Source organism: Balaenoptera musculus, chromosome 2 (assembly GCF_009873245.2).
Source record: "Balaenoptera musculus isolate JJ_BM4_2016_0621 chromosome 2, mBalMus1.pri.v3, whole genome shotgun sequence".
Taxonomy (NCBI): domain Eukaryota; kingdom Metazoa; phylum Chordata; class Mammalia; order Artiodactyla; family Balaenopteridae; genus Balaenoptera; species Balaenoptera musculus.
The window spans coordinates 148,225,280-148,252,476 of record NC_045786.1 but is presented as its reverse complement, the minus strand read 5'-3'; the positions used below and the strand labels follow the sequence as shown (position 1 = coordinate 148,252,476).

The following is a 27,197-nucleotide window of genomic DNA, read 5'->3' as shown; positions in this document are numbered from 1 at the left end:
AAATGTTCTACAACTGGATTATGGCGATGGTTGGACAACTCAGTAAATTTACTAAAAATCACTGAATTACAAACTTAAAATGGGCAAATTAGATGATGTAAATTATACCTCAAATACCTTAGGTTGGTTTAAAAAAGGAAAAAAAAAAATGCCCTCAACACTATCACCTCCTCCCTTCCCTGCAATGAACCACCCTCTTTTTCTTCTCCTTCCAGAAAAATTAGGGTGCTAGCCAATTTGATACAAATATCCCAGGCCCACCTCAAACCTACTGAATTTCTGTGAGTGAGGTCCTGGCATTAGTTTAAAATAAACAAAACTTCTGTAATTCTGATGTTCACCACCTGGTTAAGAATCTCTGCTATAAACTATCTCCCCACTATGGTAACCTATCTCCTCCACAAAAATAGTGAATTTCCAGTGAGAGAAACAAACTCTAGCTAGCTCCCTCACTTCTATCTAATTGTCTGACTGACAATAGTAGTTTGTGGCAAGGCTGGTACCAACACACAACATCAGAATCGGGAAACAACAAAACAAAGATACCAAATGGGACATTTAGTAATCTCTCTGACAACCACCAAATGTCAACAGAAATGTATATTAAGGAAACAGTAGAATCTCTTGGTAGATAGGTTCTATTTACTTAATGTTAAAACCCAATTGTCAAATTTTATTTTAATCTTTGCAATCAGAGATAATTTTAATCTCTGATTCGAACACTCTTTACCCACTTCTCTTAGTTCTATGTTTCTGGTTTGTTCTATTGACAAACAAATTGACAGTTACTTTAGACCTTGGAAAGCCAACAATACACATTACTTATATATTTATTCATACACAGGCTGCGTGTTAAACTTTTTGAGTAACAAAATTACATTTTGGCTAATAACGTAAGAAATATTATTTAACAAGAGGCCACTATAGGCTGGAGTTAAAGACAAATGACTATTAGGTAAATGATGTAAGGTAAACTTTAGGTTACGGCACTTTAAACTTTGTTAGGGAAATGCCTATGCATGACAAAGCTACTGCGTCTGGAGCACAGCTATCCAGACATGCTTTAGATATCATAAGGATTCTGGACTATGTCTACAAATAAAAAGTGTTTTTTTCATATTACATAGTGAAAGCAATACATACATTTGTGAAAAACAGAACACTCCTACAGTATTTACATGAGAAAGGATTAATATCTGTACCATACTAAGGATCACATAAATTAGTAAGAAAAACCTTAAGAGTCAAATAGATAAAACAGGATTTTTATAAGAAATGTAATTAACAATTATCAGAAAATATTCATGTTCACTAATTATCAAAACTACCAAACATTTTATTTTTTTTAAAAATATTTATTTATTTGGCTGCACCAGGTCTTAGTTGCGGCACGCAGGATCTTCGTTGCCGCACTCGGGATCTTCGTTGCTGTGTGCGGGATCTTTAGTTGCAGCATGAGGGATCTAGTTCCCTGACCAAGGATCAAACCTGGGCCCCTGGCACTGGGAGCGCAGAGTCGTGACCACTGGACCACCAGGGACGTCCCATTACCAAACATTTTAAAACATTTTATTAAAATATTAAATCTTCCAAAAATATTAAGTAGCTGATGCTTGCTAGGCTATAGTATAGTTGTTATATAACTATTTTAGAGAGCTGTTGGCTATACTATAGGAATCATTAAAAATGTACTTGTTCTTTAACTAAAGTATACCACTATAGGAGTTTAAAAGTACTTTTAAGAAGTTATCTAAAATAAGAATTTGAAGCATAATGCATAGTGGTTTGTAGAAAATAAAGAATGCAGATGTAAGCTTTTATCTATAGAATGGGTAAACAACAAGGTCCTACTGTATAGCACAAAGAACTGTATTCAATATCCTGGGATAAACCACAATGGAAAAGAATATTAAAAATGTGTATATACGTATAACTGAATCACTTTGCTGTACAGAAATTAACACAACATTGTAAATCAACTATACTTCAATAAAAAAATATTAAAACTAAAAAAAATAAGAATTTGATACAAAGACATTTATTAACATTGTATTAATAAAAGATTAGAAACAAAGATTTAACTTTGTTAAATGGAATAGTTTTAATTGTGCATCAAAAATAAAAAGCACGTAGCAATATGTTAAAATGTTTATGATTGATTTATCAAGTGAATAAAGCAGAAATGTGGATCTATAATCTAGAGCTTCTACTATTTGCTAAGAGAGTCAAAGATAAAAGATGTAGTTCCTATCCTTATGAAGGACAGGCAAGATAAGAGAGAAGGCAAGACAAGACAGAAGGCAAGACAGACAAGAAAACAGACAATCCAAATACAGTATGATAAGGGTTCTGACAGAGGCCCATAAGATGTTACAGGCGTACATGCGAGAGCAATTGTCTTACACAAGTGGAAGAGAAGATACAGAGATGAGTTCTAAAAAATAAACAAGAATTAACTAGTTGGAGGAGAGGATACGAAGAGAAAAAAAAAGAAACTCTAGGTTTAGAGAACAACATGCATATGCAAAGGCATGGAGAAGTAAGGGCCAGTCACACTCACAGAATTGTCAGAAGCTCTATGTGGAGGGAAAGTAAAGAGAGGGAGTAGCAAGTAATGGTAAGCAGAGCTTGGGCCAGCTCAGGAAGAACATAAAAGGCCAGGCAAAAGAATCTAGATTTTATCCTGAAAGGAACACAAGAATACTGAAGCGTTCTAAAGCCAAGGTACAACATGGTGAGATTTATGTTTTAAAATGTCCATTTTGGAGACTTCTCTGGTGGTGAAGTGGTTAAAAATCCACCTGCCAATGCAGGGGACGTGGGTTCAACCCCTGGTCTGGGAAGATCCCACATGCCACAGAGCAACTAAGCCCATGAGCCACAACGACTGAGCCTGTGCCCTAGGGCCCATGCACCCTAGGACCCGACGCCACAACTACTGAGCCCACGTGCCACAACTACTGAAGCCCGCGTGCCGCAACTGCTGAGCCCGCGTGCTGCAACTACTTAAGACTGCATGACTACAGCCTGTGTTCCGCAACAGGAGAAGCCACCGCAGTGAGAAACCTGTGCACCGCAACGAAGAGTAGCCCCCACTCGCCACAACTAGAAAAAGCCCGTGCACAGCAACGAAGACCCAACGCAGCCAAAAAAAAAAAAAAAAAAGACATAAAATGTCTATTTTGGCCAGCAGTCACATCATTGCTGCCTAAAGTAGAGCGTAGGGGAGTCCTAACTACAAAGTGGCATGAGAGAACTTTTGGGGGCAATGGAAATTTTTTTATCTTTTGGTATACATTTGTCAAAACTCAAACTGTGGGCTTCAAACATATGTAAATTATAACTCAAAATTTGATTCAAAAAATATTTTAAAAATAATCACTCTGGAAGCAGAATGAAGAATGGAATAGAGGGGAATGAGATGGAGAGAGATGAATTAGGGTGTTTCTGAAATAATCTAGGCAAGAACTGACAAAGGCTGGAACTGAGGTTGTAGGGAAGTGGAGGATAGAATACTTGAACAATATTAAAAAGATAGTAAAATTAATCAACAGAATGACTGAACACAGCAGGTTAGGACAGAGAAAAGAGTTACGGCTGACTTCAGGTTTCAAGTTCGGGTGACTAGGTGATAATGAGGAGAAAGAACAAGTTTTCATGGAGGATGGTAATGAGCTCCATTTTAAATATGTTGAGTTTGGCAGGAGACACACCCAGAGAGAAACCCTGTAGGCAGATGGATGCATACACAGGCCAAGAGATATGATTTGGGGAGTCAACATCATGGTGGTTGCTGACATCAACAATTACGTCTGAGTGTTGTGTGTTAGATTAGGATGGAAGGGAACGTTGAGAAATGAAGAGTTAATCTGATGAAATGGTTCAGTAGTGTTTTTTTTCTCTCTCTCACTTATATTTGCATGATAACGTTTTTAAAGCCCATCACTGGCTTAAAGGTAAAACAACAACAACAACAAAATGAAAGCAAAACAAGGGGAGAGCTTAATCACACAAGTCTTTAACGTAGCTTCACTGCCTGAACTGGGGCACGATGTTCAACCCCTTCCCTAGCTAAGGACTAGTAGCCTGAAGAGGCAGGGAGACTACGAAGCTCACATGAGCAGGGCTCACAGGTAGTCCCTGCACTGTCCAAATGGAAAACAGGACTATTTGAACAAAAAGGATTACCAAGAAAATTCTACAATTTTGTGAACACCAAGCCATATATATAGTTCCGGTGTGCTTGGTGTACTTATCAAACCCTGGGGGAAAAAGCATTTCTGTCACACTTTCGACCATACTCATAATATTTTCAAAGGTCCATTACCATTAGCTTTTTACTTTTCCAAAATTTACATTTTTTATAGAGGAAATTTATACTTATTGTAATATAAAAAAAAAAAATCAAACGACATACAAACATACAAAGTAAGAACCATTTCATTTTCTGGGCACATATTTTCCCATACCGGATACATTCCAGGTCTTGAAGATGTATTCTGCAATCTTGAATCCTGGGGTGGTAGATGGTCAGGCATCTGTGGCTCAGACCCATAGTCTTTCATCTTTTGAAGCTGTTCTTTCTGTTCTCTGTAAACAAATAAAATTGCCATTGTACATAAGGCATGTGTTCTCCATTGCTAAATAACTATAATTAATATTGAAGAACAAAAAAGGAAACTAAAACCTTTTTTCAAACCCTCTACAGTGCCCATTAAGCATCTCCAGGGTAATACTCTCTTGCCTTTATGAGCTAACTGATCAGTCATCTACGACCTATAAAATAATGATAAATTATTGAAGATCTTCAAGGACCGATTCTAGAACCTGCCTCTTTAGTCTATTTTAATATCTCACCTACTTGTCATGTTTTTCTTTCATCCAACAAAAATCTCTCTTGCTATTTTTTTCTTTGTTCAATAGTCTTTAGATAAGAGGTTGCAAAATGGTGGCACATGGGCCAAATATCAATGTCTTTGGATATATATGAATATATAAAAAGGTTTTTTAAAATTTAGCTTCCATATTAGTTTTAAAATCTGAGCTAGCTGCCATTACTTACAAAGCAAAATAACATATTTTTCCATATAAATTCAAATTTTAAAGAGATCTGCAGACACTGGGCCTACATTCCCACATGCCAACAATCAGCTCAGTGGAGTAGTGGCTGCCTGCTTTAGATGAAGCAGTTTGCCACAGTCCTCACCAAACCCAGTAGAGTTACACTGGCCCGCTTTCACTCATTTTAGTTACCTGTGTGGTTCTTGTGGGCATTTTAGTTTATAGCCCCTGCTGTATACAGTGAGAACAGTCGTCAGTCTAAACCTTTAAAACAACGCTTCATACTCCTAAAGAGTAGTTACGTAACTCTTCCAGTTTTTCTTTAAATCGCTGGTCAAATTCCCTTCACTTTTCCTTACAATGCCCACAGTAAACACATACAACATCTACCACAACCTCTTCAGACCTTTTACAATTTTCTCCCTACCATTTTGTAAAGTGTAATGACCCAAATGGACACAAAGTAAGGGTCAAGTATAAAAAAAGATTATTTTCTGCCTCATGTAAATCATACTATGACTTTCCCAATACAACGTGAGTGACTTGTATTTAACTATGACCACTCTTACCCATCACTTCACATATTTTGTTTTATTATGTGGCCTAGAAAGAGCTTTAAAAAAAGGATGATGAGGCACCTTGTATCCAGCATTTCTATACAAAGCAATAACGGGTGAAAAGGAAATTTCAAAAAGGAAAGGAAAGAAACCTTGGCAGCTTAGTAACACCAATCAGCTTGGTGCTCTCCATAAACAACAGATTTTAGAGTTGGACCGACTGGGTTCAAATTCTAGGTTTACCAATTCTAGTAGCCAAGTGGTACTCTCTGAGCCTTAGTGTCTTTGGTGAAGTGGGAATACTATTACTTATCTTTGCAGGCCTTTGCGGTAAGGATTTGAGATAGGAGGATTGAGATAATACATGCTAAATTATCAGCACAGTGCCAGCACACAGTAGGTGTTAAATTAAAGGTGTCCATAATTTAAAAGTGAACAGAGAATAGCTAAATGTTCTATAGCATACTTTCCACATTTACTACTATCTTCAGGAGTAATCTGGAAAAGTCAAATCTCTTAGCGTGTATCTTCTATAGACCACAGAAATCTGTTTTGTTTCCTGAGGCACCTGATCTTTGATCTTTACTTACAGGTATTTTTCCTCATTATACTTTTTTAGTCATAAAGCTTCAGTTATAATTTCAATTGGCATAATCCACAAATGTAGACCAGAATTGAAAAATGAAAAAAAAACACAATACATTGGAATATATCAAAAACTAACCATTAATTTATTTTCACAAAACATTGCTAATTCCTAAGAGATTACTCAAAAAGTAATTTCTCATTGCAATCTGTCAGTGACTCCTAAATTCTCATCTCAGGATATAGTTGGTATAAGGATTACATGAATTAATACATACAAAGCACTTAGTACAGTTCCTGGTACATAGTAAGCATGCAATAAATGTTAGCTTTTATTATTACTGCTACTAATGGGAAGCATTATGTAGATACCTATACATAGTTGGGTGATTGTAAATCAAGAAATCCAAATTCTATTCTCCATCTCACAAAGAAAATATCTGATTATGTAGAAACAAGTAACATCCTCAAGTAGAGATACTGCTTCTAGTTATAATGAAAGATAATACATCCCAAAAAGAAAGAATCAATAGTTAGATAAATCTGAGGCTGCTTCCAGGTAAACCATTCTTAGCTTCAACAGAGAAAAATATAAATCCTTCCAGCACTTTCCAAAGTTATACCAAAGATTAGTGAATATGAAGTCTATCAGATCTAATACCAAAGAACAAACTGCCTCAGGGGAAAAAAGGGATTTTACATATGAGCTCTGTGAAATCCAGAGCACTGGAAAGTTGAAGTTTGAACTTGAAACAATCACAGGCATGGCATGTCGGCAACATATCTACAAAAGCCAAGAATGGCTATCAAATTTTCATATTTCAGGACATAAGTTTATAATTAATACAGTTCCTAAATATCCATCCTACCCTAAAACAGCACTCAATGACTAGAAATTAAAATTAAAATCATGTGGTAAGAACTTGAACAAAAATGATTCCATTCAAATATAACACATCATTTTAAAAAGAACAGTCTGAATGCGGTTTTGACTAAAAGAAATGATCTTAAGTAGTTAACTTACCGAAGCATTTTCAGTTCTTGTGCAGCTTTCAAAATGATTTCATGCTGCCTCTGACTGAGAACCATTACCCCTCCAAGGCCTTGGTCAGAGTCTAAGTTTGCATCCGACCCCATCATTTCAGAAGAATGATGTGAGGAGGGCATATGTTCCGCCATGGGGGAATGTCTATCCACATCAGATGGGTACCATCTGTCTGACAATCGTTCTCTTTCCCAGTCCATTCTGTCAGGAATATAATCTCGCTTTTCCCGCCATGTATCTCCTCTTTCTGGGTACTCTCGGATCCTCAACTCACCCCTATCACGGAAATCTCGATCATACCCATGGTCTCGATTTCTTTCTTCTCTCCATCTATCATCCCGATATCTATCCACAGGTGGAAGAGGTGGGAGGGGTGGTAAAGGTGGAATAGATGGAATATCTCGTTCACGGAACTGTGATTCTTGTTCATCCAGTGGTCTCCCATAATCTCTGTCCCACTCATTATCCAAATTTCTATCATACATATCCATAGGTCTTCCGATCCGATCCACGTCCCTGTCCAAGTCCCTGTCCATTTCCCTGCTGTAGTCCTCATCCATATCCTGATCTCTCTCCCAATCATCCCACCAAGGGCCTCGTCTATCTCCATCATGAGATCGAGATGGTGCCGAAAACCTGTCCTCTCTGTTATATGAATCTAGTGTATCATCTTGATAGTCATGTTCACATTCTCTCCAGTATCTCTCTCTATCCCAATCATCAAGTCTTTCTCGTTCCACTGGAGCATTTCTACCATCTAATGGGAACTCTTCATGCCCCCTCTCTTCTCCATGGTTCCATGTTGCCCTAGGAGGCTCATCTCGGTGATATGAATACATTTTTTCCCCACCATCTCCTGGTTCTGGTCTAAATGGACCTCTGTCACGACCAAAATCTGGTCTTCCCAGACCCCTTTCCCGACTGCCAGGCCCTCGAGGTGGTCCCCTCTCCCTGCTCCCAGCTCTTCGGGGTGGTACTCTCTCTCTACTCCCAGGTCTTCGAGGGGGTCCTCTCTCCTGGCTGCCAGCCCTCCGAGGTGGTCCCCTTTCTCGGCTGCCAGCTCTACCCCTCTCCTGGCTGCCTTGCAGACCACCTGGCATTTTCTCCCGACTGCTTCCTGGCCTCACCAACCCTCTGTCCCGGCTGCCTTCTCCTCTACTCATCTTCTCTCGACTGTCTTCTCTTCTACCCATCATTTTATCACGAAAGTCTTCTTGCTTGACCAACCCTGGGCCACGGCTGATTGCCTGGCCTCTACCTCTATTTACTAGTCCTTTATCCCGTGTGTCTTCCATTCTGCCTTGCCCAGGACCTCTGTAAGATGAGCTGCTGCCTCGATTGCCTTCTAACCTATTATCTCTGTTATCTGGCCGAGGCAGCCCTTTATCTTGGTTGTTTTCTGAATGGGGCAGACCAATACCCAAAGGTTTAAAATCATTATCTGCAGTTAGTGATGATGATGTTGCTACTGCTGTTCCTCCCTCCATCCCCCCTGTTTTTGAGGGAAAAGTAGATTGAGAAGGTACAGGTTTATTTGCAAGGGGTACAGGCTGAGTAACAGCTTGGGCTTTGTCCATTTGAGTCTCCATACTTTGAGAATTCTGGTCCCAATTAGAAGGCTCTATGGGCCCTTCCGAGACTTCGCTTTTAGGTGGCTCTTGCTGAGAGTCGCTTAGATTCTCATTTGACTGAGCCGCCTTGGCATCCTTTACATCTGCAGCAATGGAAAATGCAGCTGATTGCATTTTAAAATTCTTCTGCTGGTTACTACTGGTGTCTGCTAATGGTTCTTTGTTTCCTGGTTCTGCTTGTGACTTAGCTTGCTGCTGATGTTGCTGTCCAAAAGCTGGTTTGGGGCCTTTCCACTGTGGTCCACTCTGTCGAGGACTGAGGGATGTATTGGGGGTAATATAGAACTGAGATGCTGGCCCCCGGGGAATCACTCCCCATTTGCTTTTAGCGCCCTCTGTTGGGTGACCTTCATATCTGGGTCTTGGCCCATCGGGGCGATTTCCTTCAAAACGAGGCCCTTTGGGTCTCGGTCCTTCACACCTTGACCCTAAATCCTCAAATCTTCGAGGACCATCAAATCTACAAGTAAAACAAAAGATATTACTCAAGACAGTAATGCAGAAAAAAAAAAATTCTCCATGTAAAAATATTTAAGGCAATCTTGCCTTAGTATCTGTTTACAAAAATGACTCTTAGTCATTAAACAAACCCTGAGATATCTATATCTTAGAACCAGTATGTTAAGGTGGCAGAGCTCAGAAGGTCTCAGGACAAATCTCCTGCAGCAAGTCACTGATATACTGAATTGTTAAAAAGCAATTATAAATATTGTGCCTTAGTAGACAGAAAAGTCCACTCATTTCAAACAGAAAAAAAAGTCCCGTAGCTAATTCTGAAAGTACTTTTAGAGTTAAATTATAACTAAAAACTAAATATGAAACAATTAACAAGATAATATAGGATGATTATAGATACTGTTGGAGCTAACATTATCATCTTGACTAATTGACAAAAGTTTAAAAAACAGCAGCCAGCTATGTCTTAAAAGCATGCCCTGACATTTAAAAATCTGGACAGATATATTTTTGCTATGGACCCACTTGCGTATTTGGTAAATATTTAGTGTATATCCTCTGTCAGGCACTATGCTACATCCAAGGGATACATGAATAAAATGTCTTCTTTGCCCTCAAAGGGTTTACAATGGAAGAGAAAGAATCTAAGTGTAAATAACTGCCAAAAGGTAAAATGACTAGTCTATCTGCAAATAATAAGGGCAACAGAGGAGAGAATGGTCAGTTCTACCAGGGTGAAGGTGGTGCTCTCCAATAAAGGCTTTATATAATAAAAGATGCTTAAGTTAACTCTTGAAAAACAAATTCTCAGAGATCAGGTTAACAGAGTATTGGAGATGACGGGAGTGGGTGGCAAGGACATCTCAGGCTAAAGAAGCATTATGAGGAAAGGCAGAGAAACATAACCAGCATAGCATGTTTGGCAAACAGTTTAGCATGGCTGAAAGAGGAAACAAAGTCTAGGACACCTAGGAAAGGAGAAGGAGTGGAAAAGCAGCACACTAAGAGATAAGGTAGAGCCAGGCAAGGGTCAATCTCCAGAAGACCTTGTATACCTCGGTGGCATGGACTACTGGTACACCTCCAAAATTCATTCCCCCTTTTTCTACAGTAATTGAGCCTCTCCATTATTAGCTAGACATAAGGATAGCCAGACTAAAGACTCTCTTTCCCAAAGTCTCTTGCAGCTGGAACTTTTAGCCATGTTCTGGCCAATGAGCTGAGAGTGAAAATGATTTACACATCCTTCCAGGTTGTAAACTTAAAGGGAAGAACACATCCTTCTCTTCACCATTTTCTTTTTCATGCTGGCTGTGACATGGTGGTGAGGCATCCTGAACCATGTAGATAAGGGCAACATACTAAGAGATGGTAAAGTAACAAATCAGAAGGAACCTGGATTCTTGATACTGGAGAGCCACCATATAAGTCCTGAGAGAGAATAAACTTCTAACTTGTTAAAGCCATGTGACTTTGGATCTCTGTTACAACAGATGAATTAATTCAGCTGGGTAAGAAGTTGGAAATTACCTTAAGCACGTAGAGCCACTAAATATGACGTGATTTTTAAAAGATTTCTCTAGCAGAAAAGTAGTAGATGGATAAGTGGGAAAAGCTAATTGTAGATTGTCTCTACAATTTGAGTAAGTGAAGGTGAAGTCTGTTCTAAGGCAGTGATTGATATGAGGATGTAAAGGAGGAGATAAAAGTGAGAGATGTGAAGGAAAGTAAAGCTGATAAATTTTCTAACAGGTGGGATTAAAATAATGGAAAAGGAAGAATTTAGGATGGTTCCAAGGTTTTTGGCTTCGGTGATGGTCATGCCTTTCATGCCTCTAATGAGAAATAAAAGGGTTTTTCTTTCATTTGTTAGGGAAATAAATGAGAGTAATAAATTCGGTTTCAGCAAAATATTAACTTCCTATCCCTGTGACATCAGTCTTTGGTAATCTAGAAGTCTTAGTTTCAAAGGGAGAATGCTTCTATCAGGGGACACAACAATGACTCTATTAAACTCCAGTTCAGACTGCCATCTGGCCACTTTGGGTTCTGAATCAACAAGCAAAAAAGGGAGTTACTGTACTGGCTGTGGCGGGGGGGGGATTAATCCTGTCGTTCAAGGGGAAATTGGGTTATTTCTACACAGTGAGGGTGAGGAGTATGTCTGGAACGGAGGAGATCCTCTAGGACACCCCTTAGTACTTCCATGTCCTGTGATTAAAGTCAACAGAAAACTACAATAACTCAATTCAGGCAGGGTTGAGAATAGCTCAGACCTTTCAAAAATGAAGGTTTGGGTCACTCCACCAGGCAAGGAACCAAGACCAGCTGAGGTGCTCACTGACAGCAAAGGGAATATGGATTAAGTAGAGGAAGAAGGCAGTTATAAATACCAACTGTAATTACATGACCAGTTGCTGAAATAAGGGCTGTGATAGTTATGAATATTTCTTCCTTAACGTTTGATATTAAAGGTTTAAATATATATTTATTAGTCAAATATCTTTTAATTGATTTTTCTTCCTTATCATCTAACATAAGATGTATTAATACTAGCTAGCTTTATATCTCAGAATTTAAGTTACAGAATATCAAAGAGGGGATGTAAACCAGCTAGGGAGAATGAAGATTTCCCCAAAGACAAAAAAGGGGCTTCATAATCTTTTCTGGGGAAAGGATTAGAAAATTTCTGGTTGTCCAGGGATAAATGTTTCATATTAGACACAAAAATCTCCCCTGTGACCCACCCTAATAAGAAACATAGAAGAAAGAAAGAAACATGGCTGGAAAATGTACTTCAGCCCACCCAAGTCGACACTATATAGAGTCATCGCAAGGAATTAAAAAATACATAAACTCATGCCGCGGAGCGACTAAGCCCGTGCGCCACAACTACTGAGCCTGTGCTCTAGAGCCCAAGAGCCACAACTACTGAAGTCTGCGTGCCTAGAGCCGGTGCTCCGCAACAAGGGAAGCCACCGCAATAAGAAGCCCGTGCACTGCAACGAAGAGTAGCCCCTGCTCGCGGCAACTAGAGAAAGCCTGCGCGCAGCAACGAAAACCCAATGCAGAAATAAATAAATAACATTAAAAAAATAAATAAATAGAAATAAAAATAAATAAACTCACTATAAACAGAGAGAAGGGGCTACCAGTAGATGAGAATTTTGTTTTTAAATTCTGGAAGACAAAGAACAAACATGAGTGGTAACATATGGAGCAGGAAGAAGCCGCAGTTTAGAGTGCTGGTAGCAGAGAGGGATACAATCAAAATGGGGCTGGCTTGCCCAGAGAAACCCAGAGAGGATCAGGATTCTCAGAATCCAGGGATGCTGGGGAAAGACAAGTAAGACTTGGGGATAAAATTATGTAAATTAAAATCTATATTCAGAACCACTGATCAGCTTTTCCCTGGTCTTTTTTTTTTTAATTAATTAATTTATTTTTTGGCTGTGTTGGGTCTTCGTTTCTGTGCGAGGGCTTTCTCCAGTTGTGGTGAGTGGGGGCCACTCTTCATCGCAGTGCGCGGGCCTCTCACTATCGCGGTCTCTCTTGTTGTGGAGCACAGGCTCCAGATGCGCAGGCTCAGTAGTTGTGGCTCACGGGCCCAGTTGCTCCGCGGCATGTGGGATCTTCCCAGACCAGGGCTCGAACCCGTGTCCCCTGTATTGGCAGGCGGATTCTCAACCACTGCACCACCACGGAAGCCCTCCCTGGTCTTGAATGTCTCTAAATGCATGAATTTGAGGGTCCCATAGCGTTAGCACAGTTTTCTGCCCTATCACCTAAAGCAAAGTCTGACAATCGGTTAGCCCCCCACATACACACAGAGCTCCCAATCAGCTTCAGTGTCTCCCACTCTTAAATATAAATGGACAACCAGAGATCACAATATATTTGAGAAATGTCTCCAAAATGAAAAGAAGAGACCAAAGATAAACAGAACATGGATCTGGAGGAAACAGACATAATGCAAAAAAAAAACAAACAGAAGAGACCTTAAAAAAAAAAAAACAACTCTCAAGTTAGTATCCTCAGAGACATTCTTAAAGATACTGTATCAGTAAATTGACAACAATTTGCTATATATAAAAAAGGATGAGGGGTCTCCCTGGTGGTGCAGTCGTTAAGAATCCACCTGCCAATACAGGGGACACAGGTTCAAGCCCTGGTCCGGAAAGATTCCACATGCTGTGGAGCAACTAAGCCCATGCGCCACAACTACTCAGTCCACATGCCACACCTACTGAAGCCCGTGTGCCTAGAGCCCATGCTCTGCAACAAGAGAAGCCACCACAATGAGAAGCTGCCGCACTGCAATGAAGAGTAGCCTCCGCTCACCGCAACTAGAGAAAGCCCGTGTGCAGCAATGAAGACCCAGCACAGCCAAAAATAAATTAATTAATTTAAAAAATAAAATAAAATAAAATAATAAATAAATAAAGATCTTGCGCGTCACAACTAAGACCCATTGCAGCCTAAATAATAAATATTTAAAAAAAAAAAGGGCTTCCCTGGTGGCGCAGTGGTTGAGAATCTGCCTGCCGATGCAGAGGACACGGGTTCGAGCCCTGGTCTGGGAAGATCCCACATGCTGCAGAGCAACTGGGCCCGTGAGCCACAACTACTGAGCCTGCGCGTCTGGAGCCTGTGCTCCGCAACAAGAGAGGCCGCGATAGTGAGAGGCCCGCGCACCGCGATGAAGAGTGGCCCCTGCTCGCCACAACTGGAGAAAGCCCTCGCACAGAAACGAAGACCCAACACAGCCAAAAAAATAAATAAATAAATTTATAAAAAAAAAAAAAAAAAAGGATAAGGACTTCCCTGGTGGCACAGTGGTTAAGAATCCACCTGCCAATGCAGGGGACACGGGTTTGAGCCCTCGTTCGGGAAGATCCCACATGCCGTGGAGTAACTAAGCCCATGCACAACTACTGAGCCTGCGCTCTAGAGCCCGTGAGCCACAACTACTGAAACCCGCGCACCTAGAGCCTGTGCTCCGCAACAAGAGAAGCCACTGCAACTAGAAGCATGCACACCACAACGAAGAGTAGCCCCCACTCATTGCAACTAGAGAAAGCCTGTGCAAAGCAATGAATATCCAATGCAGCCAAAAATAAATAAATGAAAAACTTTATTAAAAAAAAAAAGGATCAGGGCTTCCCTCATGGCGCAGTGGTTGAGAATCTGCCTGCTAATGCAGGGGACACGGGTTCGAGCCCTGGTCTGGGAGGATCCCACATGCCACGGAGCAACTGGGCCCGTGAGCCACAGCTACTGAGCCTGCGCGTCTGGAGCCTGTGCTCCGCAACAAGAGAGGCCGCGATAGTGAGAGGCCCGCGCACCGCGATGAAGAGTGGGCCCCCGCTTGCCGCAACTGGAGAAAGCCCTCGCACAGAAACGAAGACCCGACACAGCCAAAAATAAATATAAAAATAAATAAATAAATAAGACCCGGTGCAACCAAATTAATAAATAAAATAATATTAAGAAAAAAAGTAAATATAAAACAAATAAATAAAATTTATTAAAAAAAAAAAAGGATCAGAACCAGAAGAACTGTAGAATTGTTTTTTAATTCTCAAAATTTAAAAAAATGCAATAAAAGGATTAGAAGTATCTCAGAAAGTACAACAAAATGAGAGAGAATAGAGACAAATATAATCAATCCAGCAGGTCCAAATCCTACAAATGAGGAGTTCCAGAAAGATAAAAACAGAAAATAAGAGTACATAAATAAATAAATGAAGAAATAGGACAAAGAAATTTCCCAGAGTTAAGAGACTCTAATCTCCAGATGGAAAGGGCCCAGCTCACTAAGTATCCAGTACAGTCAATAAAACTAAACAAACAAAAACCACTATAAAATATTAAAAGAAAAGGGATTAAATAAGATTCTGGCAGTAGGGAGAAACCAACTAAAAAGGAAAAGAATCAAAACAGTACAACAGCTACACTAGGTAACAGAAGAAAAGAGAATGCTCGCTGACCCTAAAACCTTGACCTTAAACGCTGATCCTAAATTATGTTCAACTTCAGTAAACAGTATATAAACAGTATTAAATAGTATGGTACAAAAACAGACACACGTATCAACAGAACAGAATAAAGAGCCTAAAAATAAACCCATGTTTATACTAATTCATGACGAAGGAGCCAAGAATATAAATACAATGGAGAAAGGATAGTCTCTTCAATAAATGGTATTGGGAAAACTGGACAGCCACATGCAAAAGAATGAAACTGGACTATTACCTTACACCATACACAAAAATTAACTCAAAATAGATGAAAGAAAAAAAAATAGATGAAAGACTTGAGTGTAAGACCTGAAACCATGAAACTCCTAGAAGAAACATAGGCAGTAGGCTCCTTGACATAGATCTTGGCAATGATTTTTTGATTCTGACATCAAAAGCAAAGCAACAGGGACTTCCCTGGTGGTGTAGTGGTTAAGAATCTGCCTGCCAATGCAGGGAACACGGGTTTGAGCCCTGGTCTGGGAAGATCCCACATGCCGTGGAGCAACTAAGCCCATGCATCCCAACTACTGAGCCTGCAAGCCATAACTACTGCGCCTGCGTGCCACAACTACTGAAGCCCAAGCACCTAGAGCCCACGCTCCGCAACAAGCCACCACAATGAGAAGCCCGCACAACTCAACGAAGAGTAGCCCCTGGTCGCCACAGCTAGAGAAAAGCCTGAGTGCAGCAGTGAAGACCCAATGCAGCCAAAAATAAATAAAGTAAATAAAATTTTTAAAAAAGCTTACTTAAAAAAAAAAAGCAAAACAACAAAAGCAAAAATAAAGTGGGACTACATCAAACTATAAAGCTTCTGAACAGCAAAGCAAATCATCAATAAAATGAAAAGGCAGCCTACTGAATGGGAGAAAATATTTGCAAATCATGTATCTGATAAGGGGCTAATTCCAAAATATATAAAGAACTCATACAACTCAACAGCAAAAAAAGAAACAATCTGATTTTAAAATGAGCAGAAGATCATAGACACTTTTCCAACAGACAAATGACATTTTTCCCAAGAAGATACACAGATGTCTTTCCAAAGAAGACATCATGAGAAGATGCCCTACATCACTAATCATCAGGGAAATGCAAATCAAAACCACAATGAGATAGTACTTTACATCTGTTAGAAAGGCTATTATCAAAAAGACTAGAAATAACAAGTGTTGGCAAGGATACAGAGAAAAGGGAACCCTTGTGTACTATTGGTGGGAATGTAAACTGGTGAAGCCCACTGGAAAACAGTATGAAGGCTCTTCAAAATATTAAAAATAGAACTATCATATGACCCAGCAATTCCACTTCTGGGTATTTATTGGAAGAAAACGAAAAAACTAACTCAAAAAGATATATGCACCTCCCCCACGCCCCATGTTCACTGCAGCATCATTTACAATAGCCAAGGTATGGAAACAACCTATGTGTCCATTGATGGATGAATGGATAACGAAGATGTGGTATATACATTCAATGGAATATTATTCGGCCATAAAAAAGAATGAAATCTTTTCATTTGCAACAATATAAATGGACCTGCAGGGCATTATGCTAAGTGAAATAAGTCAGAGGAAGACATACTATATGATCTCTCTTATATTTGGAATCTTAAAAAAATTTTAATTAATTAAAAAACCAAGCTCTTAGATATGGAGAACAGACTGATGGTTGCCAGAGGCAGGGTGTGGAGGTGGGAAAAATGGGTAAACTTTTTGTTTTCTTTTGTTTTTTAGTTTACATAAATTATAATAAAAATATATGCAACCTCAAATTATATATCCAAATTACTAATCAAGTGTGAGGTTAGATTAAAACATTTTCAGGCATGCAAGGGCTCAGGAAACTCCAACCCACAATTTCTTAGTTGAGCATGCACTCCAGGAAAAGGAGGCACTAAACCACAAACTGGAAGCCATGAGATTCAGTAAACAGTGAATCCAATCTAGAAGGATAGTCAAGGGAAATGCTGGAGTAACAGCCATATGACAGATCTTGAGAGCAGCAAACCAGCCAACCAGCCCAGGCAAAAGCAAGAGAATGCATGAATCTGGGGGAGAGATCTCAAGAGAAAAAGAGATGTTGCTTTTGAGACTGGAGTTGGAGGATTATTTTAAAGATGTTGCAAGAAGAGGGACTTACCTGGTGGTTCAGGGGCTAAGCCCACATGCCACAACTACTGAGCCCGCATGCCACAACTAGAGAGAAGTCTGTGTGCCACAACTAGAGAAGCCTGTGTGCCACAACTAAGAGCCCACGCGCTGCAACAAAAAGATCCCGCGTGCCGCAACTAAGACCCAATGCAGCCGAATAAATAAATAAAATAAATATATTTTTAAAAAAGATGTTGCAAGAAGAAAGGCAACTGGAAATTCTAAAAAAGTTATTATGCTAAAGGAAATGTAATCACGGTACACTACTTGCCTCTATGAACATTATTTACTGAATGAAATAAATATATTGGGCAGATGGGGTTAGAGAACAGTATAAGAACTAAACCTTTATCTATCAGAATAGGAAGTAAACATGTAGTATCTAATGTATAAGTATACATGTATAAGTCAAAAAAGTAGCAACACATTATTTAGTGATATGAAGGTAACTACCAAAAGAAACAGCTAAAGAATTAAAAGATGTCATTAGGAAATACGTCTAGGGTGGTTTGGGGCAGTGGGTGGTTGTTTCTCTTGATTTTTAAAAAACTATGTGCATGTATCACTTTGATAAAAATGTAAAATGTATTTCTTTAAAAGACACACAGAGAGTGTTAGCCCAAACCAGGAAAAGGGCTTCTTCTGAGACTACAAGAAAGATTAGGATGGCAACTTAAGTAATGGTAAGGCCAGGAAGTGAGTTTCATTGGGCCTGAAAGCCTTGATTCTCTCTGTGAAGCAGGAAGCTAAATTAAAGATACAAAGAGAAATAATAATGTTTGCTAAGACAGAGAAAGCAGCATTAGCACAGATGGTCTATGCAAAACAGTGAAGGCTTGACACAGCTATTGTTGGACAAAGAGGAAAGGAGCTGACCAGGTGCTTGTCAAAATTATGTCACAGGGAACTCCCGGTTAGGACTCCGAGCTTCCACTTCGATCCCTGTTCAGGGAACTAAGATCCCACAAGCTGTGTGATGCAGCCCAAAAAAAAAAAAAGGTACGTTGCAATGCTAAAGATAAAGATCACATATTTATGAAGGAAAAAAAGTATGCCATTTCAGGTTTTGTGATGATTTGGTTCCTTTTCTTGAAGTTACATTTATTAATTCAAAGTGTCTGAAATAACACCTTAGGTCATTAAAGATATGTAAAGTCATCTGTTTTGTATTGAATTCAGCAATTATTAGTTCATATAAGTGATAAGAGAAGACTATATATAATACACAAGTCAGTATAAGAACACTTTTCAACATGTTAGCTAGTGTTATAATCAAATTCTGAATATGAATGAACTGCTTTCTAATTAACTGTGAATGCCTTGAGAATTTTACCCACAACTAAGACATTCTGGCATAAGCAACATTTATTGAACACCTACTAATTGTCATGTACTGTATTAGTGTTGGAAATAAACTGATACCTAACCTCAAGGAGTTCACAGTCCATAAGAAGAATGAAACAAGTAAATCAACAGTTAGAACAGAATTTGATAAATATGGGGCATGTTGGTCTTGCTCACTTAAGTATCCCCAGTGTCTGACTCACTGAAAGATCTCCACACATAATTATAGAAGTGCCATCCCCAGGGCAGGAAAAGTAGGAATTGATAAAGCAAAAAATGACAGAAAGGGGATTCCAAACAAGGAAAAGAGCATATGCAAAGGCCAGAGGAAAGGATAAAGGAAGCAGGAGGCACTAAAAGGTGTGAAGATATAGATGAAGTGAACATGGCGGAAAAGTTGTAAAACGTAATGAACTCACTTCTGTATGCCTCATGCCTGCATGTATAATATGCAGTGTTTATGAAAAGGTAGGGTGCTTTGCTTTTAGATTTAATCGTTGACCAGGAGCCAAGGGTCATCATTTTATTTTTATTTGGGGAGTGAGAATATGTTAAACCAATTGAAATATACTTTCAACACTATATATAAATGGAAATTAGTTATCAATACTGCACTTCAAATTTTTCAAAGTTCAAGGATGTTACAAAATGTCAGACTATCAAAACCTTTTTGATTTATAAAAGTAAAGAGCTTTTAGGCCTTTGGAATAAATATATTAAGAGATACTCATATTAAACATATGTACGAAAACAAGCCATCTGTACATCAACACAATGAACTACTATGACCTTTTTAACATATAAAAACGTACTGGAAATAAAGTACAAACATAGTATACATTCACTAAATACAATCACACAAAAACACATGCATTGTACATTGGTTAGATGAAAAGAAAAAAAGACAAATATCTGGTGTTTAAATATTTTGAAAATTTTTGCTTGTACAGTTAGGTATTTCATAAACTTCTAAAAAATAAAAACTCTATAACTAGGTATGAAACCATCAGAACTAGGTATAAAAATTTCAAAACTTGATACAAAAAATATACTCCAAATTGGGTACAAAAACTTAAGAGGGATGCAGAAATACAAATACCCTTAAACAAGATAAAGTCTGATTACCACAATATATAAACACACATCAGCAGACCACAGTAATTACAAGATTTTAAATTCTGGAATCAAATTCCTGCCCTTTTAGTTTTCATGTGAAATAATGCCATTTTCTAATATGTATAACCAAGATCCTAAAATCAAAATTCCAAAGAGAAATAATCACTATAAACAGGAAAAGCCATGGCAAATGGAAGCATTAAGAAAAATTATGGTGTTCATAGTCCCTTGTTAAACCTAGTAAGACAGCTACAGAATGGAAGAGGTCACAATTCCAATCCTAAAACTAATCAAAAATAGGTATAACTGATCAGAAGCCTTGATATTATTAAAATGTCAGTTCTTCCTCAACATGGTCAATAGAGTCTATGCAATGTTCAGCAAAATTCCAGTGGTTTTCTGAAAACTGACAAGCTGCTTCTAAGCATTATGGGAAACAGAAAGGACCAAGAATGGTCAAGACAATCTAGATCAGGGGTCAGCAAACTACGGCCCAGGGCCAAACCCAGTTAAGACTGATTTTTAAAATATTTTTATAGGTTAAAAAAAGAAAGAAAGAAAAAAAGGAAGAAAGAAAAATATTTGACAGAGACCAAACATGGCCCACAAAGTCTAAAAATATTTACCATTCAGCCCTTCACAGAAAATCCCTGATCTAGAAACATAGAATTGGAGGACTTACACTAAGAGATATCAAGATTTATTATGAAGCTACAGTAATTAAAACTATTTGACACTGGTGTAAGGATAGACAAATAAACCAAAGTAATAGAGTCCACAGACAAATCCACATATATAGTCACTTGATTTATGATGGAGACACTTTAAAGTAGTAAGAAAAGGATGACTTTTTCAATAAATGGTACTGGGGTCAACTTGATAGCCATATGGAAAACAATGAACCTTACCCTACCTCATTTTTTTTTAACAAAAAAATCAATTCTATATGGATTGTTGATTTTAAAATAGAAAGGTAAAACAATAAAAGAAAACAAATACAATAATGTATTTATGGCCTTGGAGTAAGCAAAGATTTCTTAAACAGGACATGAAAAGGCACTAACCATAAAGAAAAGATCAATAAATTAGACTACTAAATTAAAAAAATCAAGAATTTCTATTAATCAAAAGATACCATTAACCCTTGGGGTTCATTTGGGTTCAATGGATTCAATTATAGTTTTTGAGTTTTTTAAAAACAGTTCTATTTGTAAGGATTGATATTTCACGACTTTTTTTTTTCCTACAGGCTTTCCTAAGAACAAAGAGAAAATTTACTTTTTGATAAATAGAATGAAGTTTACATTATCTTGCAATTACCATATAGGTCCACTGAATTTTTTCATAAACCTAAGATAGATTATGGGATCTTTTTTCTATATACTGAAACATTTTGTGATCTTCTTATCCTAGAATTCATTATTACTCATCATTCCTTATCAATTATCCCCAACTATGCTAAAGATCAAAACACGAAGACAACAAAAGAATGATGGAATTGTGAAATAAGCTGTCACCCTCCTTGCATTGCCCAAAATATTGCAGCCTGCTTTTAGCTTCATTGAGCACAATTGAGAATTCAGAAATTTTCATTTCCTGACAAAGAAAAGTGACAGAGAAAGTTGTGTCAAAATTATTAGATGGGCCTTCCCTGGTGGCGCAGTGGTTAAGAATCGACGCACCAACGCAGGGAACACAGGTTCAAGCCCTGGTCCGGGAAGATCCCACATGCCATGGAGCAACTAAATCCGTGTGCCACAACTACTGAGTCCACGCTCTAGAGCCCAGGAGCCACAACTACTGAAGCCCGCGTGCCTGAAGCCCGTGCTCCATAACAAGAGAAGCCACCACAATGAGAAGCCCGCGCACTGCAATGAAGAGTAGCCCCCGCTCGCCATGACTAAAGAAAGCCTGTGCACAGCAATGAAGACCCAACGCAGCCAAAAATAAAATAAATGAAATAAATTTATTAAAAAAAATTATTAAATGAGTCAAAAGATAAATGCAGAGACAGCTACACTCTAGGTCCTAATAAAGATGTGAAATTAATCATACAAGCAAAGTCTCTGACTATGAGTCCTCGGATGACAATATCCTAGATGAATATTCTCAAACTCAAGATAGGATGAGTGAACAATATATTTCTAAGGACGGAAAGGAAATGTGGTATCGTCATCCAGATAGTTATTAAACAGGAAAGACTTCATCACATATTTTTGGCAAGAACCTGGACCATTCTGCTTTGCTAAAAGAATATGTGACAGAATTATTTCATCTTCTATAATGTTTGTGTGTCTTGATGCGAAGAGTTTTACTCTTTTAAAATTTTTAGGGGCTTCCCTGGTGGCACAGTGGTTAAAAATCCTCCTGCCAATGCAGGGGACGTGGGTTTGAGCCCTGGTCCGGGAAGATCCCACATGCCGTGGAGCAACTAAGCCCGTGCGCCACAACTACTGAGCCTGCACTCTAGAGCCCGCAAGCCACAACTACTGAGCACGTGTGCCACAACTACTGAAGCCCACACTCCTAGAGCCCATGCTCCTCAACAAGAGAAGCCACCACAATGAGAAGCCAGCACAACTCAACGAAGAGTAGCCCCTGCTCGCTGCAACTAGAGAAAGCCTGCACGCAGCAACGAAGACCCAACGCAGACAAAAATTAATTAATTAATTAATTTAAAATTTTTAAATTAAAATTTCTAGTAAGTTGTTTTCATTATGCCTTTATTCTTACTTCTGTAAATTATTTGTAAAATTACTTTTAAATTAAAGAAATAAAAAGGTTCCAGGACTTCCCTGGTGGTCCAGTGGGTAAGACTCCACATTCCCAACGCAGGGGGCCCGGGTTCAATCCTGGGTTGGGAAACTAGATCCTGCATGCATGCCACAACTAAGAGTTCGTATGCCGTAACTAAGAGTCCACAACTGCAACTAAGAAGCCTGCATGCCACAACTAACAGTCAGCATGCTGCAACTAAAGATTGCGCATGCTGCAACTAAAACCCGGCACAGCCAAAATATAAATAAATAAATAAATAAATATTTTTTAAAAAGGTTCCAATGGACTATCTAGATGGTAAAGTGAAGACTACTTTTTCAGTATACTGAAGGGTAAGAATGCAAAAAGTGCTGCAGAGTGAGAAACAGTCAAGACAATCTAGACATATGAGCTGATATCTAGTATATATAAAGGACTCCTACAAACCAATAAGAAAAAACCATAACCCAACAGAAAAATAGGGAAAAGACTTGAATCAGCATTTCATAAAAGAGGATATCCAACTGAATGAAAATCAAATGGAATGGAAGTCAATCTCATTTGTCATCGGGGAAATATAAATTAAAGCCATATTACAATACCACTAGACATCCACCAAGATTGCTAAAATTTTAAAGTTTAATAACACCAAGTACTAATGAGGATACAAAAAAACTGGAATACAGAAACACTGGTGGTGAGAGTGTAAACTGACACAACCACTTTGGAAAACTGTTTGACAATATCTATCAAAGCAGAACATATTCGTACTCTTATGACCAAGCAATTCCCATCCTTGGCATATATCTAAACAAAATTAAATACAAACATACACACACACACACACACACACACACACACACACCCCTAAAGGGACATATATAGCACCAAAGACACAAAGCAGTGTTTTTCATAATAACCACCAAAAACTTAAATGACCATCAATATTAGAATGGATAAACAGATTGTGGTATATTCATACAATAAAATATTGTAAAGAAATGAGAATGAAACAAACTACAGCTGCACACAACATGGATGAATCTCACAATAATATAATGTCAAGTGAAAGATGCCAGACTCAAAAGAGTACATACAGCATGAGTCCATTTATATAAAGTTCAAAAATAGGCAAAACTAATCTATTGTGTAAAAAGTTGGAATAGTGGTTATCTTTGGGATGAGGAAAAATGGGAAGGGGCATGAGTGGGACTTCTCAGACACTGTTAATTTCTATTTCTTGATCTGAGTCGCGATAACACAGGTGTACCTGTGAAAATTTACTAAGCTGTACACTTATGATTGTGCACATCTCTGTATGTTCCTCTTCAATAAGTAAGTTTTATTACTGAAAATAAAAGATTCTTGGAAACCAACATCCACTAACGTGACAGTTTATTGGAGCTGTGGTAGTCTTCCACAAGACTTGATGAATCCAATGATACATACACACATAAACAGTTTCAAAAAGCTGCCCCAGATGCTCAACAATGTGGTATGCTATTTACATATGATGCACTTATGTCACTTGACTTTTTGTAAACCTTCAGTGTTTATAAAGCAGCCTAAATCTGGATTTTTCAAAAAACTCAAAGTAATTTCCAGTACTTTATTTAACAGTGTGTAATTGGTAAATCAGTTAACTGTGTTCTCGGTTCTTGTTTTTCTACCCAGCTTTGTTTAAGAAACAAAACACACACACACACACACAAAAACTAGAGTTGCTTACCGTATGTTATATATATAGCAAACTCTGAATTCAACTAATAAAGGAAATTCATAAGTTTTCTTAATAGTGTGGATTATTCTTACCTCAGTCTCTTTTACTCACTGATCGGCTTCCCACTGATCTTTTTTTCTCCCATGTAACAAGGTTAAAAAAAAAAAGAAAAAAACAACCATGCCTGGGCAACAGTCACAAATTATACTTTACATGGGCTAAGTGAACAAAAGAAGTAGAAGGGTAATAGAAATGGCAATGACACAGCTAGATCAGGGAAAGGTTTTTAAAACAAGGCAGGAAAAAAAAAAAAACAAGGTAGAAATGTGAGCAGGATACAATTCAAGGACAAAATATGCCATCCTTTTCAAAGCTGCAGGTGGAAAAAGCCAGGAAGGGATATCTCATATCTAAAAACAGTGTAATCTCCATTCACGAAGATTCAGCAGACTAGAATGCAGGCCCAAACCTAACTAGATGAAATGTAAAGTCTTAGGAAAAAAAAAAAAAACAAACCACAAGACAAAAAACTGTACAAGTTCAGGGTGACAGAGAACTGGCTTAGTAACAGTAAGGTGAAAAAGACCTGACTGGCCAAATTGATGTTAAGCTCAACATGAGTTAACACTGTGAGAGTACTGACCAAAAAAAAAAAAGCAATTTGTTCAGCTATATAAGTACTTTTTTTTTTTTTAGCTGTGTTGGGTCTTCGTTTCTGTGCGAGGGCTTTCTCGAGTTGCGGCGGGCGGGGACCACTCTTCATCGCGGTGCGCGAGCCTCTCACTATCGCGGCCTCTCTTGTTGCGGAGCACAGGCTCCAGACGCGCAGGCTCAGTAGTTGTGGCTCACGGGCCCAGTTGCTCCGTGGATCTTCCCAGACCAGGGCTCGAACCCGTGTCCCCTGCATTGGCAGGCAGATTCTCAATCACTGCGCCACCAGGGAAGCCCATATAAGTACATTTTTATAACAAAGTTAGTAATAGGCCTATGGTCTTCTCAATCTGAAGTAAGTGTTCATTCTGAAGGAGACTGACAAACCAAAGGCCCTTCAAAGGACAGTGAACAGGGACTTCCCTGGTGGTCCAGCAGTTAAAACTCCACGCTCCCAATGCAGGGGACCCAGGTTCGATCCCTGGTCAGAGAGCTAGATACCACATGCCACAACTAAAAAGATACCGCACGCCACAGTGAAGATCCTGAGTGCTGCAACTAAGACCCAGCGCAGCCAAATAATCAATCAATAAATTTTTTTTTAAAAAAAGGACAGAGAACAATATAGCAGGAGAAAGCTAGCACCAATGTTAATATGAAAAGAACTTCAGTTTATTTGATGGCACAGCAGAATGGTTAAGGTGGGTGGAGGGAGACAAGAGGATGGTCTTTAAACAATGGCAGGAATACACTGTAGAAGAGGGACAGGATAATTCATTATGTGTTGCACCACACAGGCAGATCTAGAATCAACAGGCAGAAGTCAAGGCAACACAATTATGTTCAATGTAAGAAATACAATTTCTGTAAAACTGTCAGCACATCGTAGGGCAGTGTTCCTTATCACAGTGCCAATGCTCAAGCAGAGCTCATCAGCTGCTTGTCACAGGAAGCACAGTGGACTTAAGAGTGGGTCAGAAGGCCCTGGATTCTAACCCCATCTCAACCATTTATTTGCCGTGTCATCCGGGGCAATTTATTTATAACCTCTCTAAATCTCAGCTCCCTTTATCCATTTACTTCATGAGATCACTGAGAGGAATAAATGAGATAATATGTGCAAGACCTAGGATGACAAAATGCAACACAAAGGTGAGTTGCTATATAGAGGGAAAGTTGCACTAGGTAACTGCTAACTAAGATCCTCCTAGCACTGAAAGTATTAACTGTACCCTGAGGCAAAAGAAAAAAAGTTAAAGTAGGTCCTAAATTTACAACGTCAAGATCTGGTAGGCGAAACAGAGAAAACGTAATTATGACAGAAAAAAGGGAGCAGGAAATCTATGTTTTATGAGGTTATAAGAACATACTTCTCATATAGCAAATCAGTCACCGTATCTAAAAGGTAATGCTCAATCCAGGAGATAAGTAGGAATTCAAATCAAGATGAAACACATGCCAAATAAATCAGGACTACAAATGCACTTGTAATCACTGACAGGATGAACATCACTGAATCACGGCATTAAACACAGCGCTTAACTAGTGCTCTTGCTCTGGGGACCCTCTGGACTCAGCTCCCACTATGTGGACTTAGGCTCTACTCTCCCACCTACATGATCCTGAGCAAGTTACCCAATCCTCTCAGCCCCAGTTTGTAAAGGGTAAATGTAGGGTATGAAACTGCCAAGTTCACAGGTTGTCGAGAAGACTCCATGGGATAATGTATGTAAAGCTTCTGACAAGGCTTCTGGTACTCAGCGGATTCACGTTAATTGCCTTTAATTAGCTTTCATTTTTGGATGGAGTTCTGTTTTCTGAATATAAACTTGGAGAACAAATAAAAAATATATTTTGTTTTCAAATATTGAAATGAGGTTTAAATTTAAAATTATGATGTAGATCCATCAACACTGAGATGGAAAACTAACCAATGCTGACAAGTGGAAAAACCAAGTTACAAAATAATACACTTAGTATGCTTCAATTTTTTATGACATACGTTTTAAAAATTATTACCTCCAGATAGTAGAATTAGGTGACTTTTACTTTTTTTCAATACTTTCCTGTCCCGTCTAAATTTTATATAAGGAGTATT

At 38.7% G+C, this 27,197-nt stretch overlaps 1 protein-coding gene across 3 annotated transcripts in view; it reads right to left on the bottom strand.

Annotated features, from left to right (window-relative positions):
- The window catches only part of YLPM1 (YLP motif containing 1), a 68,405-nt gene that overhangs the window by 26,150 nt on the left and 15,058 nt on the right, over positions 1-27,197 (bottom strand). For all 3 annotated transcript variants that reach the window (XR_005018678.1, XM_036842445.1, XM_036842446.1), the window contains exons 5-6: positions 7,228-9,339; positions 4,470-4,590 (exon numbers count right to left, since the gene is read on the bottom strand). Coding sequence is in view for 2 of the 3 variants with exons in the window: in XM_036842445.1 (XP_036698340.1) it covers positions 4,470-4,590; positions 7,228-9,339 (2,233 nt within the window). In the remaining variant the exon portion in view is untranslated. The remainder of the gene's footprint in view (positions 1-4,469; positions 4,591-7,227; positions 9,340-27,197) is intronic.